The 25,252-nt window shown below is 35.5% G+C and overlaps 2 protein-coding genes and 1 long non-coding RNA gene across 4 annotated transcripts; 2 read left to right on the plus strand and 1 right to left on the minus strand.

Annotated features, from left to right (window-relative positions):
* The first annotated feature begins 444 nt into the window (after positions 1 to 444).
* On the plus strand, positions 445 to 6,168 carry LOC132140957 (prostaglandin-H2 D-isomerase-like). The gene is made up of 7 exons (XM_059550066.1): positions 445 to 642; positions 1,332 to 1,471; positions 1,621 to 1,697; positions 2,139 to 2,249; positions 2,326 to 2,427; positions 3,098 to 3,122; positions 5,629 to 6,168. Exons 1-7 carry the CDS (start codon positions 541 to 543, stop codon positions 5,711 to 5,713), a joined length of 642 nt encoding a protein of 213 aa, XP_059406049.1. The 5' UTR covers positions 445 to 540; the 3' UTR covers positions 5,714 to 6,168.
* Positions 6,169 to 14,266: 8,098 nt separating this feature from the next.
* LOC132140338 (notch-regulated ankyrin repeat-containing protein B) lies at positions 14,267 to 15,463 on the minus strand. The gene has a single exon (XM_059549131.1). The coding sequence runs from the start codon at positions 15,070 to 15,072 to the stop codon at positions 14,737 to 14,739; it is 336 nt and encodes a 111-aa protein (XP_059405114.1). The 5' UTR covers positions 15,073 to 15,463; the 3' UTR covers positions 14,267 to 14,736.
* Positions 15,464 to 20,243: 4,780 nt separating this feature from the next.
* Positions 20,244 to 23,816, plus strand: LOC132140339 (uncharacterized). Of its 2 annotated transcripts, none has more exons than XR_009433776.1 (3): positions 20,244 to 20,347; positions 22,919 to 23,025; positions 23,153 to 23,397. It is a non-coding gene; the product is annotated as an uncharacterized LOC132140339 (long non-coding RNA). The 2 variants fall into 2 exon arrangements; XR_009433777.1 differs by lacking the exon at positions 20,244 to 20,347 and adding an exon at positions 23,719 to 23,816 and having other exon boundaries at positions 22,806 to 23,025; positions 23,153 to 23,240.
* The last annotated feature ends 1,436 nt before the right edge of the window (positions 23,817 to 25,252 follow it).

Consider the following 25,252-nt stretch of genomic DNA (forward strand, 5'->3'; position numbering starts at 1 on the left):
GATTTTTGTAGAGAATGGTGTCGTAACGTTTGTGTTAGGCAAATTTAAGTCAAAGTCCAGGGTCATTTTACCCTCACAGTCTGTAGAGGTAAAATTTCTAGCAGAATTGTTCAAAGATTGTTTTAAAAACCGTAATGTGGAAAGTTTCACATGTGCAGTATCTTTAACTGTCTGTTTTTGTCTGTAATGACACACCAGTGGAATGTCTGACAAATGTGTTTTGTAATCATTTTGATTCTCTGTATATTATACCTTAAGGAATATATTTAATCAGTCTTGTGTATTTTCAAGTCAGATTCTCTAGCAAATGAAAATGTTACTGTTTTAAAAATCTGTATTGCTGGTCTGTGGTTAACTGTCTGGTAAACTGATAGTACACACTTGGATTGTGTATTAGGGGCTGGGCTTCAGCCCTTTACAAACATTCCCTTGTTGTTGGCAAATATAAACCCAGCAGTTTCCCCATTGCTTCTCTGATATGCCATTAGTTTTGTGTTCCTCACTTTTCCATATAACATAAGAGTTGTTGGAATTTTCAGCATGACTCTGGCATTAGTGCTCTTGCTTTGTGTGTTTTTGGGGACACATGGTTTCAACACACAGCTCGTTATTGAACCTCAGCCTAACTTTGATGTGGAGAAAGTGAGTATGAGTTTTCAGTTGTTTGGGTTGTGCTTTAATAGATTTTGGGGGTAAGTAGTTTAAGCATTGAATGAATGTTTTTGATTTAACAGCAGAGGCGTTTCAATTGAATCTGTATGCTTATATAGCATTTGTTCAAAAGTTCAAATTCAAAAGCAAACAGTGAAGAGGTGGACATCAGTGTCTCACATCACCATAGTTTACTTAAAAACAACAGATCATGGTTCATCCGTGTTTATTTCTACACATGAATAAGAATCAAAGTTTTTCAGTATTAAACGGATGCAGCAATCTTAAAACTATTCACAATTCCTGCTTTAATTGGTAATACAAATAAGCTGTTTTCACAGAAAGAACAAAAGAAAGGTTAAGTTACATGTGTCAGCTTTTATTACAGCATGTATTATAGTTCATGTTAGCTCAGGTCCATTAAATAATATTGACAGATTTTAACCGAGTTTTCAATGTTAGTTCATGGTTAACTTATTTTAATTAACCATGAACATGGTTAATGTTAGTTTGTAGTTAACTAATGTTCACAAATTGTGGAATGACTGCAGATTATTTTTCAAACCACTATATTTTTTTTCTTTTTTCTCAATAACAGTAATTAACAAAACACATGGTACTACAGAACCCTTGGGGGCCTTTAGTAAATTGCTAACCATCTTTACTTCATTTATTGTCAGTTCACAGGTGAATGGTTGCGGATTGGAGTTGCAGATGAGTCACCGTCTTTTGCGATGTTCAAAAACCTTCTGAAGGTTTCTAAAGGCCTTCTAGTATCAGATGCCAATGGAAATGTGAATCTGACCATGTGGAGCACAAGGTCCAGAATTCTGGATAGGATATTGTTCCATATTTACTTTATCACACCAACTCGAATAACAAAAGGGGGAACATATTGTGATGGGGAAATACATTTAACCAAAATATTTGAGCTCTGTGCTAACAGTCTGTATATATTTGAACTAACAGACCATATGGATGCTCCATCAGTGTTTATTCATATGAGAAGACAGATGTTCCTGGAGAATTCACTTACTTCAGCAAAAGTAAGCTCTCATTTCCTCTTTCAAACATCTTTGTGATCATTTCTTATCAAATGTTGTCTTTATTCACACTAAGAACTGTGTAAAATGTGTGATTTGAAATTAGCAAAATGTCAAAAACTTTCAAATACATTTAAGTCCATTGCACTCTTTCATCAGACCTACAAGAAAAATAAGAGATTACTTCTCAGTTATTATATACAAAATATTAAGTAGAATGTAGTGCAAACTGCAAACAGAACCGAATTCACATACACTGAAAAAAGTGGTATCCCGTGATTTTTACCTTAACTAATGTGGGATTTAGCCAGTATATACTTAGTCATTTACTTAAATTTTACTATAAGCACCTTTTATGACAGGTACACAAACATAAACATATCAGATCAATCCCTTAAATGTTAAATTAATAACATGATATGTTTGACTTTTTGTCATTTTAAGGGCACAAGATAACAAAAGACATCACAATAGTGGACACCAATTACACTGATTATAGTTTGGTCCTTAAATACAAGAACATGCACAAAGAATACACTCAAGTAGCTCTTTACGGTAAGTCTATACTGATAAATTATATGACTTGTTTGACATATTAATAAAGCATACTAATTTGTCAGAAACATTCTAGGACGGTCATCCATACAAAGGCCAGAATTAATAGAGAAGTTCAGATCTTTTGCTTTATCTCTGGGGTTTTCTGACGAGGCCATTGTCATTCCAGCAGATGTTGGTAAGTTTGCATATGATATAATGAACAAAAACTGTGTATGTCAGACTGCCACGCTGCAAAAGAGCAGGAACAAACTGCAATTAAGCTAATGTTTAATGTTTATATGACCTTAAATAGGGCCTTTGAAGTTTGATGAATAAACCAAACCCCATGCACACACAGAACAAGCGCATGAATCGTTTACCCAAAAATGAAAACTTCTGATATTTACTCACCCTCAGGCCATCCAAGATTTAGATGAGTGGCTTAATTTATTGGAAATGTAGCATTGCATCGCTTGTTCACCAGTTGATCCTCTGAAGTGAATGGGTGCCATCAGAATGAGAGTCAAAACAACTGATAAAAACTTTCACATGAAAGTAATCCACATGATTTAACTCCATCAACTGACATCTTGTGAAGTGACTGCATGTTCTGCACTATGATGGCACCCATTCACTGCAGAGGATCCATTGGTGAGCAAGTGATGTAATGCTACATTTCTTTAAATCTGTTCCGATGAAGAATCAACCTCCTATATTTTTAATAACTTAAGTGACCTATTTTTGGGAGAACTATTCCTTTAACAGGAATCATTCTGAGTTGTTGATTTAAATGTTTACATTATACAACTATATATAAATGCACAGATGTTTTTTCATGCATTTGTTCATTTTTATGTTTTTTTTAGATCCCTGTCCTATTCTAGAACAAAGGTATATATTTATTACTTTCATCTTGTCTACTTAACCTTTCCACCATTATTATTAAGAAATAACATATAGGTAATTTATATATAGCCTTTATATAAAGTCCCTGTACCACAAAACCAGTCTTAAGTCGCTGGGGTATATTTTTAGCAATTTTACCAAAAAAAAACATAATAACCATATATCAATTGAAAGCTCATTTATTCAGCTTTCAGATTATGTATAATTTAAAAAATGTACACTTAAGACTGGTTTTGTTGTCCAGGGTCGCATATATAATAAAACCTTTTTGTCTTACTGGGAGACACAATGGTTGACCCTGCTGTGGTTCCCTGTCGGAGAGTAACATTCGTTGCATCCTCATTTTGACAACTTGTATGGGGAAACTCCTGTTTACTCTGTTACTGAAGCCTGATTTGTTAATGTTTGTGTAGATGCACAAACCAATGCCACTTGAGCCCGCCAGAAGGGGTGGAGCTTACTTCTATGTAAGTCAGCCCAGTGTGCCATTTAATTTTCACGCCATTTGAAAGGGGGTATTGCAAGCTCCTCCCTCCGGAGGAGGCGGAGGCTGCACACCTTCTTCCACCAACAAGCCATGGCCTGAAGACTGCAGTGCATCCTTCTAAGCCATGCAGGATTACGTCTGCTCTCCCCAACAGACCTTATGCAGTGGCTGGCCAGGCTGGCTCAGCCCTGCATATAATGTCTGTACTGCAAGTCTTTCAGTCCGAATTTCTCAGTGACATGAAGTCTGGCCGGGATCAGGGCACCTTCATGGAGTTTCATGGGAAGATGGTGGGCTCCGACCAAGTGACCTATCGGTAAGCCCCGCCCCCCTTAGGTACTGTTGCTCCCTTGGACAAACAAACAAAGTTGCTCACTATCTCACAATAACAGCTGTCAGTGTGAAAACCTTGTCCCACAATGTTTTTGCAAAATTTTGGACACAGAAGGGCCACCATTGAAGTGGGAATTAAATATTCCATGGAGGGATATATAAAAGATTTTTAAATAAGTATTGTGGGTAACTCAAAGCATAGGCTTTTTGACTTACAGTACACTGTACATGATTTGAGAACAGTTCACTATTTAGGTTTGTTATAGCATTGACTGACTAACTTTAACGTTTAACTTTAACGATACCTTGCTGAAATGCAAGATGAAGAAACACCATCAAACTGATGAAAGCTTCGGATCTTCCAATGTTTCTTCAATGCGCTGAAACCTACAGATGTCCGAGTTACATTCCCCATGCAACTGATACTCGACTGCCATTGGCTCATCTGCCTTCGAGGGGAAGGGCTTACCGAAGACGTCTGAATCAGGCTCTCATGCGATGGCTGTTCAGAATGTTCACTTTGAAACAGATCCTCACGCAAATACAGCCCGAGGACTGGCTTCTGTCTGTGGATCAGAAAGATGCTTACTTTCATATCCAAATAGCACCCCGTCACAGACAGTTCTTGAGATTCGCTTTCGAGAGAGTAGCCTACCAGTACAATGTCCTGCCATTTGGACTGTCCCTGGCCCCCGGCACTTTTTTACGAAGTGCATAGACGCAGCTCTTTCCCCTTTGAGACAGATAGGAATCCACATACTGAACTACCTCGACGACTAGCTAGTTCTAGCTGACTCAGTACAGCGATTGATCGCTCACAGGTCGTTGTTGCTCAACCACCTAGAACGTCTTGGATTGAAAATCAACCCGGCAAAAAGATTTCCAGACAACAAGCATCTTTTCTGGGAACAGTCATAGACTCTGTTCCAAAGTGAGCTTGGATTACACCGGAATGCTCCCTGACTATTAGAAAGTGGTGGCATCTTTCAAGCTGGGGACTTTGTGTCCTCCTCATGGCTGCCGCCTCCTCAGTTAGTACCTTGGGCACGCAACACTGACATGGGACTTGTCTATAGTCCTGGGGGCCCACAAGGGCCCACTTCAAACAGCCGGCTTAAGGGTTTATGATATGCTTTTGGCCCTAACGTCCATCAAGCGAGTAGGTGACTTGCAAGGCCTGTCTGTCAGTGCTTCCTGTCTTGAGTTTGGACCCAATGACTGTAAAGTCAGTCTTCAACCACTCAGCAGTTATGTACTGAAGGTGCTCTCAATTCCATAGCACAGGTCATTTTGATTTAATGCTTAATGTTATACCCACCACCACCCCCTTCGAGCGGGGAGGGTTATGTCAAGTAGACCTCAGAATGTTCTCGGGTCTCTTTATGGTTCAGACTTATGGATCCCTTGCTGAGTGTTCCTGGCTGAGCTTGCGGAGCAGGCTTAGATCTGCATCTTCTTATAGCACAGCATTACTGGATGTGTTCCCTATACAATTCGTCAAAACTGCAACAAGAGATACCTATCGATAGAGAACACTTGTGACAACTTGCTCCAGTCTCTACATTGCTAAAATTCATATGGGTCTATGTGACATTGTTGTTGTAAAACCCATAAAAAGCCTTGTTTTATCAAATCTAACGTATATACACATCACTGTTCATTCACCTGCAGGAATACAGCAGAATTCAGAGAGGAGAAATCTTCACAATCTCCTAATCAATCAGTCTTTGGCACTGAGAATCTTTCCAAAGTGTGATAGGATGTTTTTATTCAGTAACTCACTATAACATTAAACTAACTGTATACTTTCGACATCTTTCAGCCAGCCGTGAATTCAGACCTTGGGTTACATATATACTGTTTTGTTACACATTTGGGGAACAGTGTCTGTTTTAACGCAAACGATCACTGGAGAAATGCAACATTATAACATCGTCAATGTAACGCTGTTTGTACTACGGTCGTAAAGCCAGCAGGTGGCGCAGTTATAACAGGACACAATCAGCCAACATCTCATAATCTAGTGTTCCTACTGACACAAAAAATGCTACCAATAATGATGTATGTCTAAAATGTATTACTGTGGTTGCCTAATGTTTACAGAACAATTGTGTCAAATCTTTGTGATCATTTTACAACGACTTTCATAATGAGTAATTAAAATTAATTTGTTGTTGTTGTTGTTTTCAATTAAACAATACATATAGGCTTGTTTTTAAATGTCATGATTTCATATGTTGCAAAACAATTAAGCAAATTATACATTTGTGTTTATGTATAACTACACTACTATTCAAAGTTTTAGACTGTATGCTCAATGAGGCTAAATTTATTTGTTTAATAATACAACAGTAATGTTGGGGAATAAAATTCAAATTTAAAATAAAATTAAAATATTTTTTTTGTATTAAAACAACTCTTTTCTATTTGAATATATTTTAAAATGTAATTTATTTCTGTGATTTCAAAGCTGAATGTTTAGCATCATTACCCTTGACCATGACCCTTCAGAAATCATTCTAATATTCTGATTTGCTGCGCAAAAAAAAAACATTTATTATTATTATTATTATTATTATTATTATTGTTGTTGAAAACAGCTGAGAAAGTTCAGAAGAACAGCATTTATCTGAAATATAACTCTTTTGTAACATTATAAATGCCTTTATCATTACTTTTGAAAAAATTAAAGCATTAATTTCTATAATTTTTAAAAAATAAAATAAATAATCATGCATTTTAATCATAAATTTTATTATATTTTAAATGATTTAAAACTTCTTGCTGCAAAATAAGTAAAAACTAGTGGTTTGAAGGATAGTCTCAAAGATTGTCGAAGATAGAAATGGCTGATTAATCAGGTATTTTGGGCCCGCACTGTGATCCTTAAAGCTGCAGTCCGTAACTTTTGATGCTCTAGCGGTTAATAAACAGAACTGCTTGCGTCTTGCGGAAGAACATTGTAGCCGGAGCTACTTCTCTCTGTTTATGTCTATGAAGAATCACAAAGGTACCGGGTTACTCCGCCGCGGTACCCCCGAAGCAATCTAAAATAGTCAGAATATAAACACTTATTATAGATGTACCCTAGTGATTCAGGACAGGCTAAAAACACGCTTTGGAAAATGGATTCATGGTGTACACGCTTATTATATACAATTTGTAAATCTTGAACACAAAAAAAGTTTCGGCCCGCAGCTCTGATTGGTTGGAATTGATTGGAATTTCTGCAAATGGCAATAGGACCACTGGGAGGAGCCAGAGGAGCTTGAATTTTTCACAGATTATCTGTCTCATATTCTACTGTCAGGACATAATGACAGGTTTCACAAATACATTTTTACAAAAGTTACCTACTTCAGCTTTAAATCATTGTCATTGTCATAATGAATTCTTATTCTAAATACACCTGACAAGGTGGTATAGGTAGATTTTGGTAGAATGAAATTTTTTGGTAAAAATGTGTGATAGCCATTATTTATTTATTTATGCTCAGAAAATGAATTCCTTAAGTGACATGAAAAATTCTAATGTACAAACAATTAAAGCTGTACTAAACTTTTGTTGTTTTAATGCTTGAAACCCCCATTTAGTTTTTGACCTATATGCCACCAAATTGGACAAAAAAAACGTCCCTGCACAATTAAACAAAGTCCATTATGTCTGTGGTGAGTCAAAAATTAAATGAAAAGTGTCCTGCTCATGTCACATCATATTTATTTTATTTTATTTTATTGACCTATTTTACAGCGTTGCACATTATAACCAATCCCACATGATTCTGCTGATGGTTATGTTGGTTAACATTGTATCATATCATATTGTTAAATGAAGCCAATTAATCAGTCATTCAATTAGCAAATCATTCAATCAGTCAATTATGTTTCCTGAAAAGCATTCCTCCACTATCATCACTTATCAGTGACAAGTGATGGGTGGTTTAGTTGGGCCATTGGTCTGTCACCATAAACCCCTCTTTGGGGTCCTCTGTCCCTTTCTACTCCTTCCTCCCCTTTCCATGTCCCACCCCCACTCTTCACTTTCACCCAATTACCCCCTCCCTCCCCTTCATACTGCTCTCCAACCCCTTTTACGGAGTGCCATTGTCCTGCGGTGGGTGAAGGGAAGAGGGGGATAACAATGAAGATAAAGAAAGCATGCGGTTAGAGGCTTGTGAATGGCTCCATTCAGCAAAGCCAGCCAAACAGAAAAGCAGCTCTGCTCTACCAAACCCAGAAGTTTCACTTAGTATAACTGGGTCTTTATCCTCCATAATTACTCGCTAGCATATACATATGTACACACATGAACAAGCAGGCGCAGTTACTGTAGCACACACATGCAGCAAACCATACAGTATCACTAAATGGTTAATGTCGTAGTGCGACAGATGTTAATTTAATATCATTATAATAATATAATTTAACATTTCACGCCATTTATATAGAGCAAAATTCAAATATTTACCTCTTCTGTAAACTTTTTATCACTTCTATAACACTTCAAGAGATATTTTAGCCAATTCTTTAATCATTTTCTATCTATCATGTACTTCCAAACCTAAATGAACGCAAAAAGAAGTATTTCGATAAATTTACATTGAGGAAAAAATGTGGGTTTTAAATGATATGAGTGCAATAAAATATCATCTTTTTTGAGTGAACCGTTCCTTTAAAACCGAGCAATAAATCCTAATTTGTTAAAGCCTTATTCATGAATTTAAAATCTGAAATCCTGAGATTTTCTTTTGATGAATAGCCTATTTCTGAAAATTGTGTGACCCTAAATCTGTCCCTGAAGTTCAAAATATTGCTGTCACTTGACAAGAAGGGTTACATTTTTGCGTAAACAATTTTTTAAGGGTGCATAACCTCAAAACAATCTCAAAACTGCATTTCCAGCCTGAAATGCATTTGTGTCTAAGCAGAATCTTTGATATTAAATGATATATGTGATTTTACACGTATACTTTTCTCACCAAATCACTTATAAGGAGTGTATATTCGACTAACGCACTCAGGCAGACATATTTCTGCATGGTTTAAAGTTACTTAAATGAAACATTTTTGTCTGGGGTGCTGTTCATGAAATTTATCGCTTCACTCATGGCCTCTCCGCCTGTTACCTCACAGATGTGTAACCCCATCCGAGTGTGTCTGCACTTATTAATCAAAACGAAACACACAGACGCACACACACACACACACACACACACACACACAGACACACACATACACACACACTGGGGCTGAGCTGTGTGTCAGTATTTGGAGAAAGGAGGCTCCATATGGGCAATTTTGCATCTCTTTTCTGTGCTGGCAGCCAGGCAGATGTCACATGGTCTAACAGGTCACCGTCCACAGACATAAGACGAATAGCTGTGCAGTACAGACTGCATGGGGCCCCTCAGCCGTCTGCCAGAGTCCCCCAGTTCACCCCACTCCCCACCACACACATACTATACACATGCATATTACATGCTAGTTTTGTTATCATTTACCACTTCATAGTTCCAATATTAGCCAATATTAACACAATATTTTATATTATACAGGCGATCCTGTTTTTCACTCTTATTGTATTTTGTATTGTTTGTGAGTGCATTATAAAAAGGCAAACAAGGTCTTGTAGCAAAATCATTTAAATAGAATGGGCTATATCTCAATATATAATAGATACATAGTCATAAAAAGGTATTTCAGCTACACTTTCAAATGCAGTCATTTAGTAAGGAAATGTCAAACAGTGTCACTTAATCCTTAAATATATTTATATTAATGATAGTAAGAACACTTTTCAAGCAAAACATTTGACAAAAGTTTAAAACTATTAAATATAAAACATTTTTAATCATATTTATTTATTTAAGATCTATCTATCTGTCTGTCTGTCTATCTATCTATCTGTCTGTCTGTCTGTCTGTCTATCCATCCATCCACCCCCTCTGTCTTTATACATTCATTAATTTCACCCTGATATTTAAGAAAAAGAAATTGACGTGGGATTACATTCATATGTTCATAGTTAATTGACTGATCTTTACCTGTACGCTGCCAGGACAATTGTTTGGCTTCTTCATATATCTGATAAAATCATGTAGAGGCTTAAGGTTATTGCAGAAAATGGCTCTGAAAAAAGTTAGTTTTGAGAAAAGTCCTGCTTGGTTGCTTGAAAACACCACTTGCTTTCATTAATGCAATAAAATCTCTCTATAAATCACCGCTGTCTATGCAATTCAAGCACAGAGTTTAAAAATGCACACAACTGCACATTGAGGCAAACACGCATGCATGTGCGTACACATAAACACCCACCTTTCTCAGGCCTGAAGGGCTGGATCAGGGTTACTTTACACACCTTTGAACATCCCTTTCCAGGGCATGGTGTGAAATGGATTTGAATGAGAAAGAGGAGGTCAGGAGAGGAGGTGTGGAGGCTAGGGGAGGGAAAGGACTAAGAGAACAGGGTGGGAAACCAACAGGAGGGAAGAAGAAAAGGAGGTAGACATATTTTCCATTTGTAAAAAAAAATAAAAACAGGGCCACCGGTTATTGAGTTGCATGAGAAGGATCTCCCTTTCTCTTTTTGTGCTCTCCAGCCTTCTCCCTTGCTTGTCCCCTCTCTCATTACCATAGCAGCTGCAGAGCTGTGTGTGTGTGTGTGTGTGTGTGTGTGTGTGTGTGTGTGTGTGTGTGTGTATGTGTGTGTAAAGGGAGGGGGTTCAGGTCGGGCAGTGTGACTTAGGCAGGGGCTCCCATCAATGGTGGGCCGTCTGGGGAATGAATAGAGGCGCACAGAGTTGAACTGAACGAACAAAAGAGAAGAGGAGAGAAGAATGGACGAGTGAATTGGGCGGCTTGTCACTGCGAGCTAGAGCACACAAAATGGAGTGAAATAGTGAAAGAAAGTTAAAAGGAACAGAGGGCATGCAAGGATTGGCCTGGCCACCTGTCTCTCTCACTATCTGTCTTTTGCCCCTTCTGTCAATGGAGAGACTAAAAGTTGGAAGCATGAGAATGTGATTTGGGCAGAAAAATGCACTGTAAACAGTACGTATTTTAGTGCACAAAACACACTTTTACTTTTTCATAAACAACTGTTATATGCGCAAGTTATTGTTTTGTCTCACTGAATGAGAACAGCCGAATCAAAACTCAAAATAACTGTTGTATGACTTAGCTTGAATATAAGAATATAAACAAAATCACAAGTGGTTGCATTGTTACCCTTAAGTATCCTTAGACAACGCTGGTAAGAGTTTGAGAACTGATATAACAAATGTAAACAAGCTTTTTTAATTCAGTGTTGAGAAGAAAACACGTGGCAAATCTTTACGCATGACCCCCTAACCAGCAATTAGGATACATCGACCCAGATAAATCAGCTTTAACAGTATTTTCGTATTTAGTAACTGTCCCCTGCGCTTTAGGTTGCTTGCATGATTGGGCTTGGCAATGTTGTTGCATGTAGCATTAGCTGCATCAGCTATATAATGGAGGTAATTCAATCAGTTGGTATCATACTTTAGCTAATGTTAGCCATCTATTGAGACACAGACATGTACAAATGTGCAACTTGTTTGTGGAACTGACATTTTCAAGTTCACGATAAAGCTGAAATGGCTAGTTGGTAGCTATTGACTTGAAAACAAAAATACTGTGTATGTCAATGGCTATCAGCAATTGTTTGCTTCGCAAAATTCTTCAAAATATCTTCTTTTGTGCTCAACAGAAGAAAGAAACTTACACAGGTTTGGAACAACTTGAGAGCCAGTAAATGATGAAAAATTTCTCATTCATGACCTTGTGAAAGACATGCACTTTAACATACATTTAAAAAATATTACTTATTACATTAAAAAAATAATTACTTTAAAATAATATATTTCTGGTTTTGGAAACTTAATTACACATTATTTAATTTTTAAACAAAATTTAATTTAAATATTTTAACCTCAAATGTAATATCAAATCCCATTTCAAATGCAAAAAAAGGTGTAATGAATACTTTACATGTGCTTTAGTATGTTAGACAGCACATCAAAATGAGTGCACTTATTTGATACATGACAAAAGATTAAAACAGTTACTTAAAATTTACTTGTAAAATTTTATTGAAAATTTTATTTATTTGAATTTGAAAAAAAATAATTAATTTGCATTATTTTAAAAAGTGTACTTTTTAAAAGTTTATCTTTAGTGTGTTAAAAAAACTTATGTTCTATGTGCATATAAATGGCTTTTAATTTCATGTATATTAAGTAAAGTTTGGTATAAGAGAAATATACTCATAAGATTTGAGGTACACTTTAAGTGCACATTCAATACAGTTAAGTACACATTTATGTTTGTATTAAAAGTTAACGTAGACTTGTTTTAACTAGTTTGTTTCTTTGCAGCCAAACTGGTGTTTACTAAGGAGCTAACTGCTAAATACATGCTACCGCTAGCATCTCCTCAAGGCTATGTATACACATATTTTATGTATACATATATTTTCTGTAAATTACGTAACTCTGTAAGAATTATATATCTATAAAGACACTTGTTTAAGCTAACTGCACCCCTATATGTGTTTTCACAGTCCCTTAGTCACAACCACTTGTGTTTCTTGGAAATATTGAGCAACCCTATAGCTCTACAACTGAGGCACAGGAAGAGGCAAAGGCTAACTCAAAGAGCAATAACAATCAGGTGAGTCTATGCATTACACAACTAATTTTCTTAAAACCACAGAATTTAATATCTAAAATGCCTTTGTACAAAAAGTACAAAACACAGCAAGAAATATATTTAAGATATGACATTATTACATTATTCGAAAAACACATAAACAAACAGCTAAACAGATATAAAAACACAACAAAATAACAATTCACAAAAGACGAAAACATTATGAGAGGCCTTTTCCCAAACTTCTCTTAGATGAAAATAATATTTCAAAAGTTGGTCCAAAAAAAGTCGTTTGACTTTTATCTCAATCAAAGAAGTTACTTTTACTTTATGTCATAAATGTTATGGCATTATCAAGTAAAGACTTGTGCATTGTGCAACTTCTTGTTACACTGGTTTTAACATGTAGCATCCCCCTTAAAAGAGGAGGATGGGACTTCAGAAAGGAAGTGCTCCAAGATTTTTCTGGAAACTTTACTTGTATGTTCTCCCATTATGTCAAAAGGATGCCCAGTGACACTGTCATATTTTACCATAGTTGTTATAGTCTAAAATATGTTTGACATTACTTATGGAAGGACATTCAAGCAGAGTGTGTTACATAATTACACATACAGTAATTCAGTAGGCATATAAAAGCCTTTGCAAAGAATGAGTGAAAACCACCCTGGAGCTTCCATAGAATAAGAAATGTTTTTCTATTTAGAAAAATAGTATCTTTAAAAGTTGGCATGACGCCAACAACTCATAAAACAGCCATCAGTGCAATATTTAAAACATTCTCAAGTATAAGTGATGCATATTTCTATACTGGCTTTGAAGCATTTCAAAGGTCACAACATATTTAAACCTTACCACATCTTGTCTGAGTTGACAAGGGGTTTAAGAGGACAAGGCCAATGTGCTTTAGGATCCAGTGCAGTCTATACACTGATCTATGGATTTGCTCAACCTCTGAATTACAAAAGCGGCTTGAAACATGGCTTGAAATGTGTGGATCAGCAAAAAAAAAAAAAGCTTTAGTGTCAGGTATTCATTTCACATAGGAACTCCATAAATAAAGTACTGATTATGACACAACAGACAATGTCAAAATACAACCCTATTTGGTAGTGTCTGGGCCAGAAAGTGTTTGCGTGGATATTTGAGGTGAGAGATCTTGAATGGTTAATTATGATACTAAACTTGATGACCAACATTACAATGTCACCATCATAATGCATTACAGCTGAGGTATCGGACATGAGTCCCTGTTTTAGACAATGCAGAGAGAATGTGTACTTAATGTAATTATGTACAGGAATATTTATGTCAGTCCAGTCAGTGTGCAAATTATTTATTGGGGGGGTGGGGGGGGGGTCGGCTTTTCGAAGAAATGTCTGTCAGAAATGTTTATATTTTGTTTGCAGTTGACTAAACTGAAGTATATGCCTGTGTAAAGGTGTTTAAAACATAACAAAACAGGCTACGTGAAATATTTGTGATGTGAATATCTATGATAACATAGCTAACTGGTGTGTAAATGCACTAACTGTTAGATACTGAACTTAAAAAAGTACAAGTAAAAGTGTAAAAGCAGTAAAAGTGTTTTCAAATTGTTGTTATGGTTACTTCACACGAATTTGAATTTACCATAATCTGGGATTTTTTTGACGTTCTTAAAAACGTTGTTTGAAATAAATGTAAAAAGAATAGGCCTGCGTACTTCCAAGACCACCGTTATATTGTTCTTTTGGGGCGGTAAAGCGTTAATTAAAGAGTCAGACCCCCCATAATCGCACCCTGAGACTAGTCATCCAGTAGGACCACCTAGTATCATCTTTTTTTTACTTTGAAACGACTGTTCAATGTGTCGTATTCTCAAATAAATCTATAAATAACACAGCAATCGTTTTCATCATATATCCAAAGTTGGCAAACCACATCCATGACATTGTACCAACCCAACATTATCAAACATAGCCTTTTGGATTCGAATGCTGTGCCTATCGATATCAAATCAATTTCCTAAATCCATCACATCACAAACAAGCTGTCTTTTACTTTGGCACAATGTGGTCAAATGTATGATAGGCTTAAAGGTACAGCGTCAGATTCTTTGATTGCCTCAGAGCGCGCTTGATGAGTACTTCGCCCGTGTGATGAGGTAAAGAACGATGTCTTGATGTCCACCAAACGCTGCTATGTGCAGGGCGCTCCATCCATCTCTGTTGGCCAGACGGATGTCTGCACCGAACTTCACCAGTAGCTTTACTAACTCCAGGTTGCCATCGATCACGGACTGATGAAGCGCCGTCTGACCCTCTGGTCCGAAAGAATTCACGTTAAATTCACAGTTTGTCATGTTTTGCAAGAGTGAATGAAGTTCCTTAGTATTGCCCTTCCTGAGCGCTTCCTGAAATACTCTCTGACGCGCAGAGCAAGTCACGTCCGCCTGACTCATGATTTCAACAGGTAGAAGACTACAGCCCTTCGCTTGAGATTCTGGCAGGAGATAATGAGCCAGATCTTCGTACAAATTCCGAAATGAATGAGCTAACGTTCACTAACGGAAAGTGAACATTAAAAGACCAAGCCCCAAGGTATTTACAATTCCCCCAGTTTATGCGTTCCGCTGTAGACGCTCGCTATTATTCAAACATTTCATACAGTCCTTAAAGAGCTGAGAACTTCAGTATGCCATACTCCAATTACCTTCCTAAAGGGAAAATGTGCGAAATGTTATTTAATATTTGCAAATATAAAGAATCAGGGGAATAATATTGCAATCAACACAATAAACGTGTGTTTGAGGGCTTTACCTAGGAGGTTCCCACGAGCGGTTGTTGAATTGCCTCCTGCTCCGCGCGCGCTGTGTCCTGACTGTAAGCTCCGTTATAGCTGACCGACTAGATCCCTCCTATTGAGGCTCATTTGAATAACAATAACCCGCCACGAAGTTCGTCGTTTTGGGGCGGAGACTGCGTTCGTTTCATAGGCTGCTTTTTAGGAGACTACAGTGGAGTGTTCTTATATAGCACAAAAGGCGAAATGTAGGGGAAAATAATTCAACAACAAAAGTGCTAAAAGTCTTTGGAGTTCGTGATTCATTTGTTTTCAGTTGGGCATTGTGTTGCAACTAGTAACACTACAATATAGCCTATATATTTGAATTTTACTCTTTAATTAAATAAATAAATATGAAACAGTCTTTATTTTCAACTCTACTGTCAAAGTCAACTTCATTTTTTCTAATAAATTAAATTAAAATCTATCTATCGGTCTGTTTGTCTGTCTATCTGTCTGTCTGTCCATAATCCCTCCCAGTGTCCCAGACGTTCACACTCCTAAACATTTGTCTATCAGCAATCCATTTGGTGAAGATACATTAACAAATGGGGGAACAACTTGCCCGGCACTTCTCCTGACTGCAGGTTCTCATCTTCAGTGGTAAAACAGTGTCCTTAGGCCCCATGGGAACTAGACTACTGCTGTTTTTGTATCACCCATGCAGCCACGGTTTGGCTCAAAGATGCCCAAACCAGGCCATTTTCTAACTTCTATAGGCATGACAAACGATTGCTTATAGTGATATGCTGATTTAGTGACAAAAAAGTTTAGAATATGAGCATATAAAATTATTCAAATTTAACAATTAGGCAGGCCTAAAAGTTTTTATTTTCACATTTATTAAAGGAAAATCATTTTAATTTAGGTGACGAAAACAATCCTGCGAGTGCACAAAAGATTATCCAGTTGTTTACACACTTGTCTAAACAAATCTTGCATGCTCTGCAATGAGAAACAAGGGTTGAACTTGTCTTTATATTCAGCACATGAAAACATAATGTCAAGCGTCTCTTAACCCTCAAACCTGACTTAACTTGTCCATAGGTTCTGTGGTTTTGTTGAATGTGTCTTGAACTGTTCTTTGCCAGTTCAGTAGACTCTCATTCAAATGCCTAAAAATCTTTGGCAGTCTAACAGGATCTCAGTGGCTGAACTGCAGTGACGTTTCAATATAGAGAGGGTGGGTCATTCAGGATCCACATGCTCTAGGACTGTGGGAAAGAGTTGAGCCTTTCTTCCCAGCATAGGCGTATACACAGATAGAAAATCAGAGAGAGAGGTAGATATTTCAAAACAGTTGCCTTTGGAAAGTTGGCATGTTGTACATTTTTTAAAAACTGAACAGGGTGATACATTATTTTGGTTATATGTAATGTGATCTGTTATTAAACAAAACTGCACAAATTTAAGAAAAGGTTACAGGGAATCTTGACTGAATTTATGCTTTTTTTTTTTTTGCAAAATTAGCACGCAAATTATGTGTGCTTTTAAATGCGAATCCTTGTTAACCACATCAACTCTGGGGACCCACCGGTGGGTCCAATATTGCATATGCCTAATTCTCAAAAAATCAAAATAACAGCTGAAGTGGTTAAACAGGTCCTTGTTATGTGGGGTCAAATGAAGTGCCCTTGAGGATAGGGCACTTAACCCCACGTTGCTCCAGGGCACTGCCCTTGCAATTAGTGTGCTATAAGTTTTTTGCTGACCTATTTATTTACATGGGAAATTTAGTAAAGGGTGATTCTCTTCCCACCTTTTAAGTTTGACTTAAAGTGCAATATACAGGTCATATACACTTACTTTAAAAGCTGTGTAGTCAGTATGATTACAGTTAGAAAACAGTAAAAAAATGTAATATTGCAAAAGTGTTTTCTGTTTTTAAAAGAAGTTTAAATTGCAATTTATTCATGTGGTGATAAAGTTGATTTTTTTAGCAGCCTTTACTTGGGTCTTCAGTGATCCTGCAGTAATCTTTACATTATGCTGATTTGGTGCTCAAGAAACATATTTATTAATCATCTATGTTGAAAACATTTAATATGTTTATTATTTTAGTGATTTTTTCAGTCTTTTTTTAGGATTCTTCAGTAAATAGAATATTACAAAGAGCAGCATTTAATTTATTAGATTTTTTATAACATTGTCACATTTGATCACATTATTCCTTCCTTGCTAAATAAAAGTATTAATTTCTTATATTAAAAATCAAACTTTTGAACTTTTGAATGAGATCAAGGAGTACAAATTGATACAAGAGACAGGAATCCATAAAAATAAAAACTCATAAAAACAGTCAAATATACAGTTCATTATACTAAAACATTTGACTAAATTCACCAATCAGAATAAGATATTCCAAGGAGCACACGTGTAATAAACATATGGAATCTCTGGACACTCTGTGATCCATAAGGGGAGACTTCAGGAAATTTTTTGAGCTAAAGCATTTGTTTAAGTGGAAACAGGGCCTGTAAATCTGTTGGTTTGTAGCATCAGACAGTAGGAATGTCCTGTTTGTCTTGGTGTGTATTTGTTCACTGTACCTCGTGTTATGTTAGTGAGGCTGGCATTTGTGCGGTTGTGTGTGTGTGTGTGTGTGTGTGTGTGTGTGTGTGTGTGTGTGTGTAAGTGAACTGTACTGGTCTGTGTGTTTGATGTGTACCTTTGTGTGGGAACCAAGCTGCTTCCTGCCCTTGAACCACAACAGCTGTAGGGCAGGAGCTCCACTTGCTCAACCTCATAAGTTTAGACATGAGTGAGAGAGAGAGAGAGAGAGAGAGAGAGAGAGAGAGAAAGAAATGATGTCTAGTTGAGGGAAAGATCACGTATTTTGCAATCTTTATATATATTCAGTCAAAATTATTACTTTTAAAGGCCAGTCAATAATTTAAACAGCATTTTGTTTTACATATGTTCAAGCTCTCTATATTGCGTTCAGTTTTTGTGTATTGGCCTTCAGAAAATCAGCATTAATCCAGTAAAGTGAATTGAATATAAGAGTACCAGCAGGCTTTGTGTCTGAGGGAATATTTGTCCTTGCTAAAATCTCACCTCTTTGGTACAGCCCTCCCTCTTCCAAGTGAGGGCTTTCCTGTTCCCGTCCCACTCTCAGGCTTTGTGTTTGTGACGGATATCCCCAGGAAAAGGCAACACTGATCATAATGTCAGACTGCAGTAACCGTGGTGACTGGAATATAATACCGAGTCATGTGTAGTGCTGTTTGAGAGATGAAGAAGAAATATTCTTTGGAGGACTCATGTGAAAGTTGTCTCCTATTAAATCTACTCCTCCATAGAGTATTCAATACATAAAGTTAAGGTAAATCAGACATTTCTGTATCATATTCTTTTGCAACATTAAGGTATTTTTTAGCAAGCCTAGTAATATCTCTTTCCAAAGTCTTGAGACAATATCTAGATGTTACAGAAGAAAATGGCTCCCTCTAGTGACCGAATACTCAAAGACACTCAAATTATACATTAAGTATGTTGCTTATGTTAATTTATCAGGTGTGTATTATGTATCATGCATATTGGTGCATCTGTAAACTGCATGAATTTTAATGCCTAAGAAAAATCAAACCATCTGATATCTGCAAACAAATTATGCTTTTTGACCTGATTTCAAACACCAAAACCTGATCTATTTGTTGACATGTTTGCATAAACAATAGTATTTATACTGTCTTTCTGAAAATAAATGTTTGGTTTTTATTTGATGCAATGACATTTCAAGTGCAGCTTAAGTATCCATATGTCTCATTAACTATATAAACAATAATAATGTAAATGCTAAGGTTTTGCCAAGTTTCAGAATTGTTCAACATGGACAGATCCTCATAGATTTTCTATTTTGCATAACCAATAATATATATATATATATATATTTTTTTTTTTTTTTTTTTTTTACAAAATGTTTTTTGAACATTCAGATAACATTGAAAAAATAATGTTTTTATTTTTTACTTTATTGAACAAATTAATATTTTGAATATTCATTTGACATTTAAAAATAATGTTTTGTAGCTTTATTGAACAAAAGAATGTTTGAACATTCAGATAACATTTTTTTTTTATTGTACATTTATTGGAATGTTAGCAAATACTTAGAATGTCTTTGTTAGCTGGGCAGGCTCTGAATTGTACTTATTATTTCACTAATCATGTTTAACTTGGTTAAAGAACCATTAACCATTGTTAGTGGCTAAATATTTGATTTTTCCTAAAAGGAAAATATGTTTTCCCATTCTTTCTGAGCTCAAGAATCCAAGCCAGAATCTGCTTTTAATGTATTAATCACATTGTTTTGTGTTTGGGGGGATGGACTGATATTCGGACTGAAAAGTGTAAATAGTTTGAATATGCAGTGAAGCATGTGTATAGCAAACATATGTTGCTTTCACCTAAAATCAAACTGAGAGGTCAAACAGAGAGCATTGGTTCCAAGGACAAGTTAACCATCTTTTCTTTCACTTACTTGTAATTATTTAACCAAGTCACTCAGCCAGAAACATGCATTACAAAATGACCAAATATAAAATGCACGACTAATCTAAAGGATCAGTGGGAGGGTCTGGAGTTAATAATTGATTGTGAGCTGATGGAGGCTGTAGAAAGGGTCAGTGAATCACTCTACCGTTACAAACGGGTTGTGTTTTAAAACCTTTTAACGTTTCAGGGCGCCACAGACAGATTTGGGGGAATTATAAGCAAGTCAGCTAAACCAGAGAGACGGGTAGCTGCAGCCTGCAGCAATGGGCGCTGAAAGGTAGGGGCGTGCCAAAAGGTTTCTCATTGGTGAAAGGAGTTTTACTGTGCTGGCCAATCAGCAGTAAATATACATTTACGTAATTTCCATAGACAAGGTGGCGGCGATAAGACGTGAGGTAAAAGCCAAAGTTATTGATGATGATTTCAAGCTGTGTTGTGATGATGATTTAAAATTGGAGGAAGTTATAGAATGTATTGGTAACCTTAAAGATAATCGTTCTCCAGGTAATGATGGGCTTGTTAGTGAGTTTTATAAAATCTTTCGAGACAATTTAGCTCCCTTTTTACTAGCAGTGTTCATAGAATCCATTGAAAAAGGGGAATTACCCGCCTCTTTAAGACAGGGTGTTATTACATTAATCCCAAAGCCAAAACAAAAATATTCTTTATTTAGAAAATTGGAGAGTCCATTAGTCTATTAAATAATGATGCAAAATTATTTGCTCTAATATTTGCCGAAAGACTGAAAAAAGGATTAAAAAGTATCATAGATGAGGAACAGACAGGATTTATTCAAGGAAGACACATTAGTAATAATATTAGATTGATTCTAGATATGGTAGATTACAATGAATATATTTTAGATGATAGTTTTATTTTGTTTGTTGATTTTCACAAGGTATTTGATATTATAGAACACAATTTTTTATTCAGAGCAATTTAATTTTTTGGCTTTGGTAGTTACTTTCAAAATGCTATCAAAACCTTATACAAAGGATGTAACAGTTCTGTAAAATTAGCAAGGGGGACTTCTGGCAGATTTAATATTGGTAGGGGAATTAGGCAAGGGTGTCCGATCTCCCCTTTTTTGTTTTTGTTAGCAACGCAAATAATGGCCCTTCACATACAAAAATGTGATTTTCAAGGAATTGCTGCATTAGGGAGAACATTTAAGTTGTGTCAGTTTGCTGATGACACTACCTTATTTGTGAAAGATTTGAATGAAATCATTAAAGCAGTGAACTGTATAAAACTATTTTCAGAAGTATCAGGGTTAAGAATGAATATGAATAAGTCAGTTCTGTTTCCTCTCAACAAATGTTTTTTAAATAATTTCCATAATATTCCAATTAAAAACCAAGTAACATATCTGGGAGTTGTTATATGTAAAGATGAATATTTGCGTAATGATTTAAATTTCAATCCAATTATTACTAAAACAAGTAAGAGGTTTAATATGTGGTTGCAAAGGGATTTGTCTATTCAGGGGCGGGTACTTCTGTCAAAAGCTGAAGGTATTTCCAGATCAGTCTATACATCCTTATCATTGGATATTCCTCCAAAAGTTACCAAGCAATTGGATAAAATGCTTATTAATTTTGTCTGAAAAAACAAGCCTCAATACCTGAGAAAAGACATTTTATGCAACTCCAAAGATCATGGGGGTCTAGAGGTGTTGAGTTATGATACGTTAAACAATGTATTTAAAATAAATTGGCTTATTCAATATTTAAAAAATAAAGACAGTATTTGGAACTCCTTTCCCAACTATTTGTTCAAGCAATTGGGTGATCTTGAATTTTTGTTGAAGTGCAATTATTCAATTGAAAAAATACCGGTGAAGCTGGCAAATTTCATAAACAAGCTCTTATGGCATGGACTCTGGCCTATAAACATAATTTCTCACCAAGGAGGTACTATATTTGGAACAACAAGGACATCTTATATAAAAATAAAACTTTATATTTTGATTACTGGTTTGAAAACAATATTATAGCAGTTAGCCAGCTCCTCAACAATGATGGAGTTTTATTAACATATAAAGAATTTTTGAATAAATTTAAAATACCAGTTAAACCTAAGGAATTTGCAGTTGTAATGAATGCAATCCCTCAAAAAGTTTTGTTCTTCTTAGAAATGCATCACATGAGAAAGAATTGTATTTTGAAGAGATCAAGAGTAAAATATTTATTGGTAATACAAATATTATACAAAATAGAGTCTCAAATAATTATATTAGAAATATACTTAATAACATTGTTTATCCTCCAGCTCGCTTTTTCTGGTTTTCTGTATTTATTTTTTCATTGTATACATACAAAAATATTTTGGATTGATATGGAGTTTTTTATTAAGGAAATATTGGACATTTCTTTGCAGTTGAGTGGATATGATGTAATAATATACTTAATATAATATACAGTGATCATGGAGTTGGCAAAGATGAAACATATCTCATACAATTGTTAATTTTAATGGGGAAGTTTCATATCCATAAAATGAAGTGGTCAGGCTCCAAACCAAACTTTTCTCATTTTCTAAATGATTTCAAGCTGTATTGTAAGATTCTATGTAATTGTACAAGTAAAAAAGCTATTCAAACTTATAATATTGTAAACAGGTATACTATTGTATAAAGTGACACCCCCCAAAATATTGATTTATGTAAAAAAAAAAATTATTTTTTTATGGTTGTTATTGTCCTCTGGCATGGTTTTCATATTGTTGTTCATATTTTCTCCTTCTCATTGTAATGTTTCTCGTTGTATTGTTTTGATGTATGGCATAATAAAAAAAAAAAAATAAAAAAAATAAGACGTGAGGTATTTATTCATCGTTTATACGTTTATCTATACTTTATATACCACAAATATGTTTATTAAGATAAGTTTGTTACAATACGATCATAATTTTTTCCTTTGCGTTATATCTTGCAGCTTTAGTAATTAGTTTATTGTTGTTGACAGACATATGTACAGTGAGACAAAACGATGACCGCATCGACGGCGAATCCTTCAGAGATGATTGTTTATATCTGCGTCCTTTTTGTACAATAGAGTACAGAATACATCCTGTTAGTATAATAATTATTACCACCTCTATTGCAACTGTACTATGATCAGTTCACAATCTGAAGACGATTAGACAAAATAAAAATAAAAAAAACTCTAATCTAGAGCTTGTTTCTACCTTTCTGCCAGGTCTCCAACTAATGCAGAGTATATTCAAGCTGCCAACAGACTGGTTTTGAAGAACCCTTTCCAGAGAAATATAGAAAGAAATGACTGTGTAAGTTACATTGTTTTTAAACCATTGATTTATCTCTATCAACATAATCACACACAATATTGTAGTAACAAGATGTTGTAATCTTTATTTGCTGGAAAATGACAATCAGTCAAGTTTGTGTTTTGAGCACATCTGACACATCCCTAAACCTGAAATGTAAAGCAGAACGTGCTCCACTTGCAGGTTATTGTAGAGTATGTAAGCACACTGCCATATGCATAATTTATTTTTGCACTGTTAATCAATTTTACATTTTCACTTAGTACAGATTAATGTAAGGAAGATACTGTACTACAGATATTTAAATCCTTTTTTGTATGTACTCTACTTCTTCACTACCTGACCATCATCTTAATGTTTATGCAGTTCAATGTTTTTAATTTTTTTTATATCTAAAACACCTTGTTCAGTAAGTATTTATATGTTTTTGATATCTGTCACGGTCTAAGCATGATCTGTTTCTGTTGTTCTGATGAAGGAAGCTTGTGTTGGGGAGGATTCAGTGTCTGTTGAGGCACATGTGAATGTGCTACAAAGTGAGTATCAGAAACACATCCAGACTCCTCGACGGTCAAAGACCAGACGGCAGGTAATTCTCCTGGAGATGCAGAGAAAGCATGGAAGGAATCTCTGTGGAGGATGTACTCAAAAAATACATATACTTAAGGACACCTGCTGGAGTGAGTATATTAAAAAAAACTAATCAACTGTAAAATATCTTGTTTCAAATCATTTCAGGTAATATTTTATTCTTCTGTACCTTTTTAGCCCATCTGTTAAAAATTTAAAGCAATAGTTTTAGAAAACAATGTAAGATTTATCAGTGTATACAAGAACATGAAATGCATCGTATTGTGAACCTTATACATTAGCTTCTGATTGTTTCTGCAGTTCTGCAGTGTATGTAGCTACACCATCTGAGCCAAAGAGGATGGAACAGAATCTGATGAATCTGAAAGGTGTTTTCTTTTTTTTTCCTCGTTATTATTATTATTATTATTATTGTTGCTGTTATTCTTTTTATTTATTTATTTTATGAAAGGGGGACCCGGCTACACCTTTCCACAGTCATGGATACTGACTGTAAAATGGCAATAATAGGACGAAGAGTTTGCTGGATTCTGTTCTATGGACTGCTACTACAGAATTAATTAATTAATTAATGAATGAGTGGTTTATCTATCTATCTATATCTATCTATTTATCCTTTTACTTGAATTGAATGAAACTGAAAGCTAAATAAATGTTTTAGTGGATAAAGCTGTGTCTGTTTGCTTAATTGGTTAATTGCACTTAAAACAAGGTTACTTAACTCTTCTGACTAATTTTTAAATTTGCTAATTTAATGGTTTTGTCATATTTATTTTTCTCTATCAGGCAAAACCTAGTTTTCTAGTGTAACACTTTACAATAAAGTTTCATTTGTTGACTGATGTATTAACTAACATTAACTATGAGCAATACATTTGATACAGTATTTATTAAACTTGGTTAGTTAATGTACGTTGTTAGTTAATGTTACGTCTTGTTAGTTCACTAATGTTAACACAGCTGACTTTAAATGACTTTAACTTAAGAACAGCAAGTGCGACTAACCGTGTTAATAGACGTTTGTATTCTCAAAAATAATTGTAATCTGTTTTTGATTATTGATAAACTAAGACCTAAACGTGTGGTGGTGATTACGTCAGTAAGCCGTTTTGAAGGTACTTTCGAAAGTAATTTAAAATAATATCCTTTACATCATTAACGCTGTTTTTACATTGGATGAATTTCAATTGGTTTTATAGGATTATGTGTTTAATTTATCGCTTTCTATTAATCTATAGGCCAATAGCGATTAAGAGTATGGCTCGCCTTTAGGCAGAACAGCCAGTTTTCGCTAAACCTTTTGCCATGCCTCCTACCTTTCTTTCCACCAATGAGAAACCGTTCGACACGCCCACCTTTTGCCACGCCCATTGCTCTATGCTGCAGTTACCCCTACTTGCCTTTAGGCGGAACAGCCAGTT

Source organism: Carassius carassius, chromosome 5 (genome assembly GCF_963082965.1).
Source record: "Carassius carassius chromosome 5, fCarCar2.1, whole genome shotgun sequence".
NCBI lineage: Eukaryota > Metazoa > Chordata > Actinopteri > Cypriniformes > Cyprinidae > Carassius > Carassius carassius.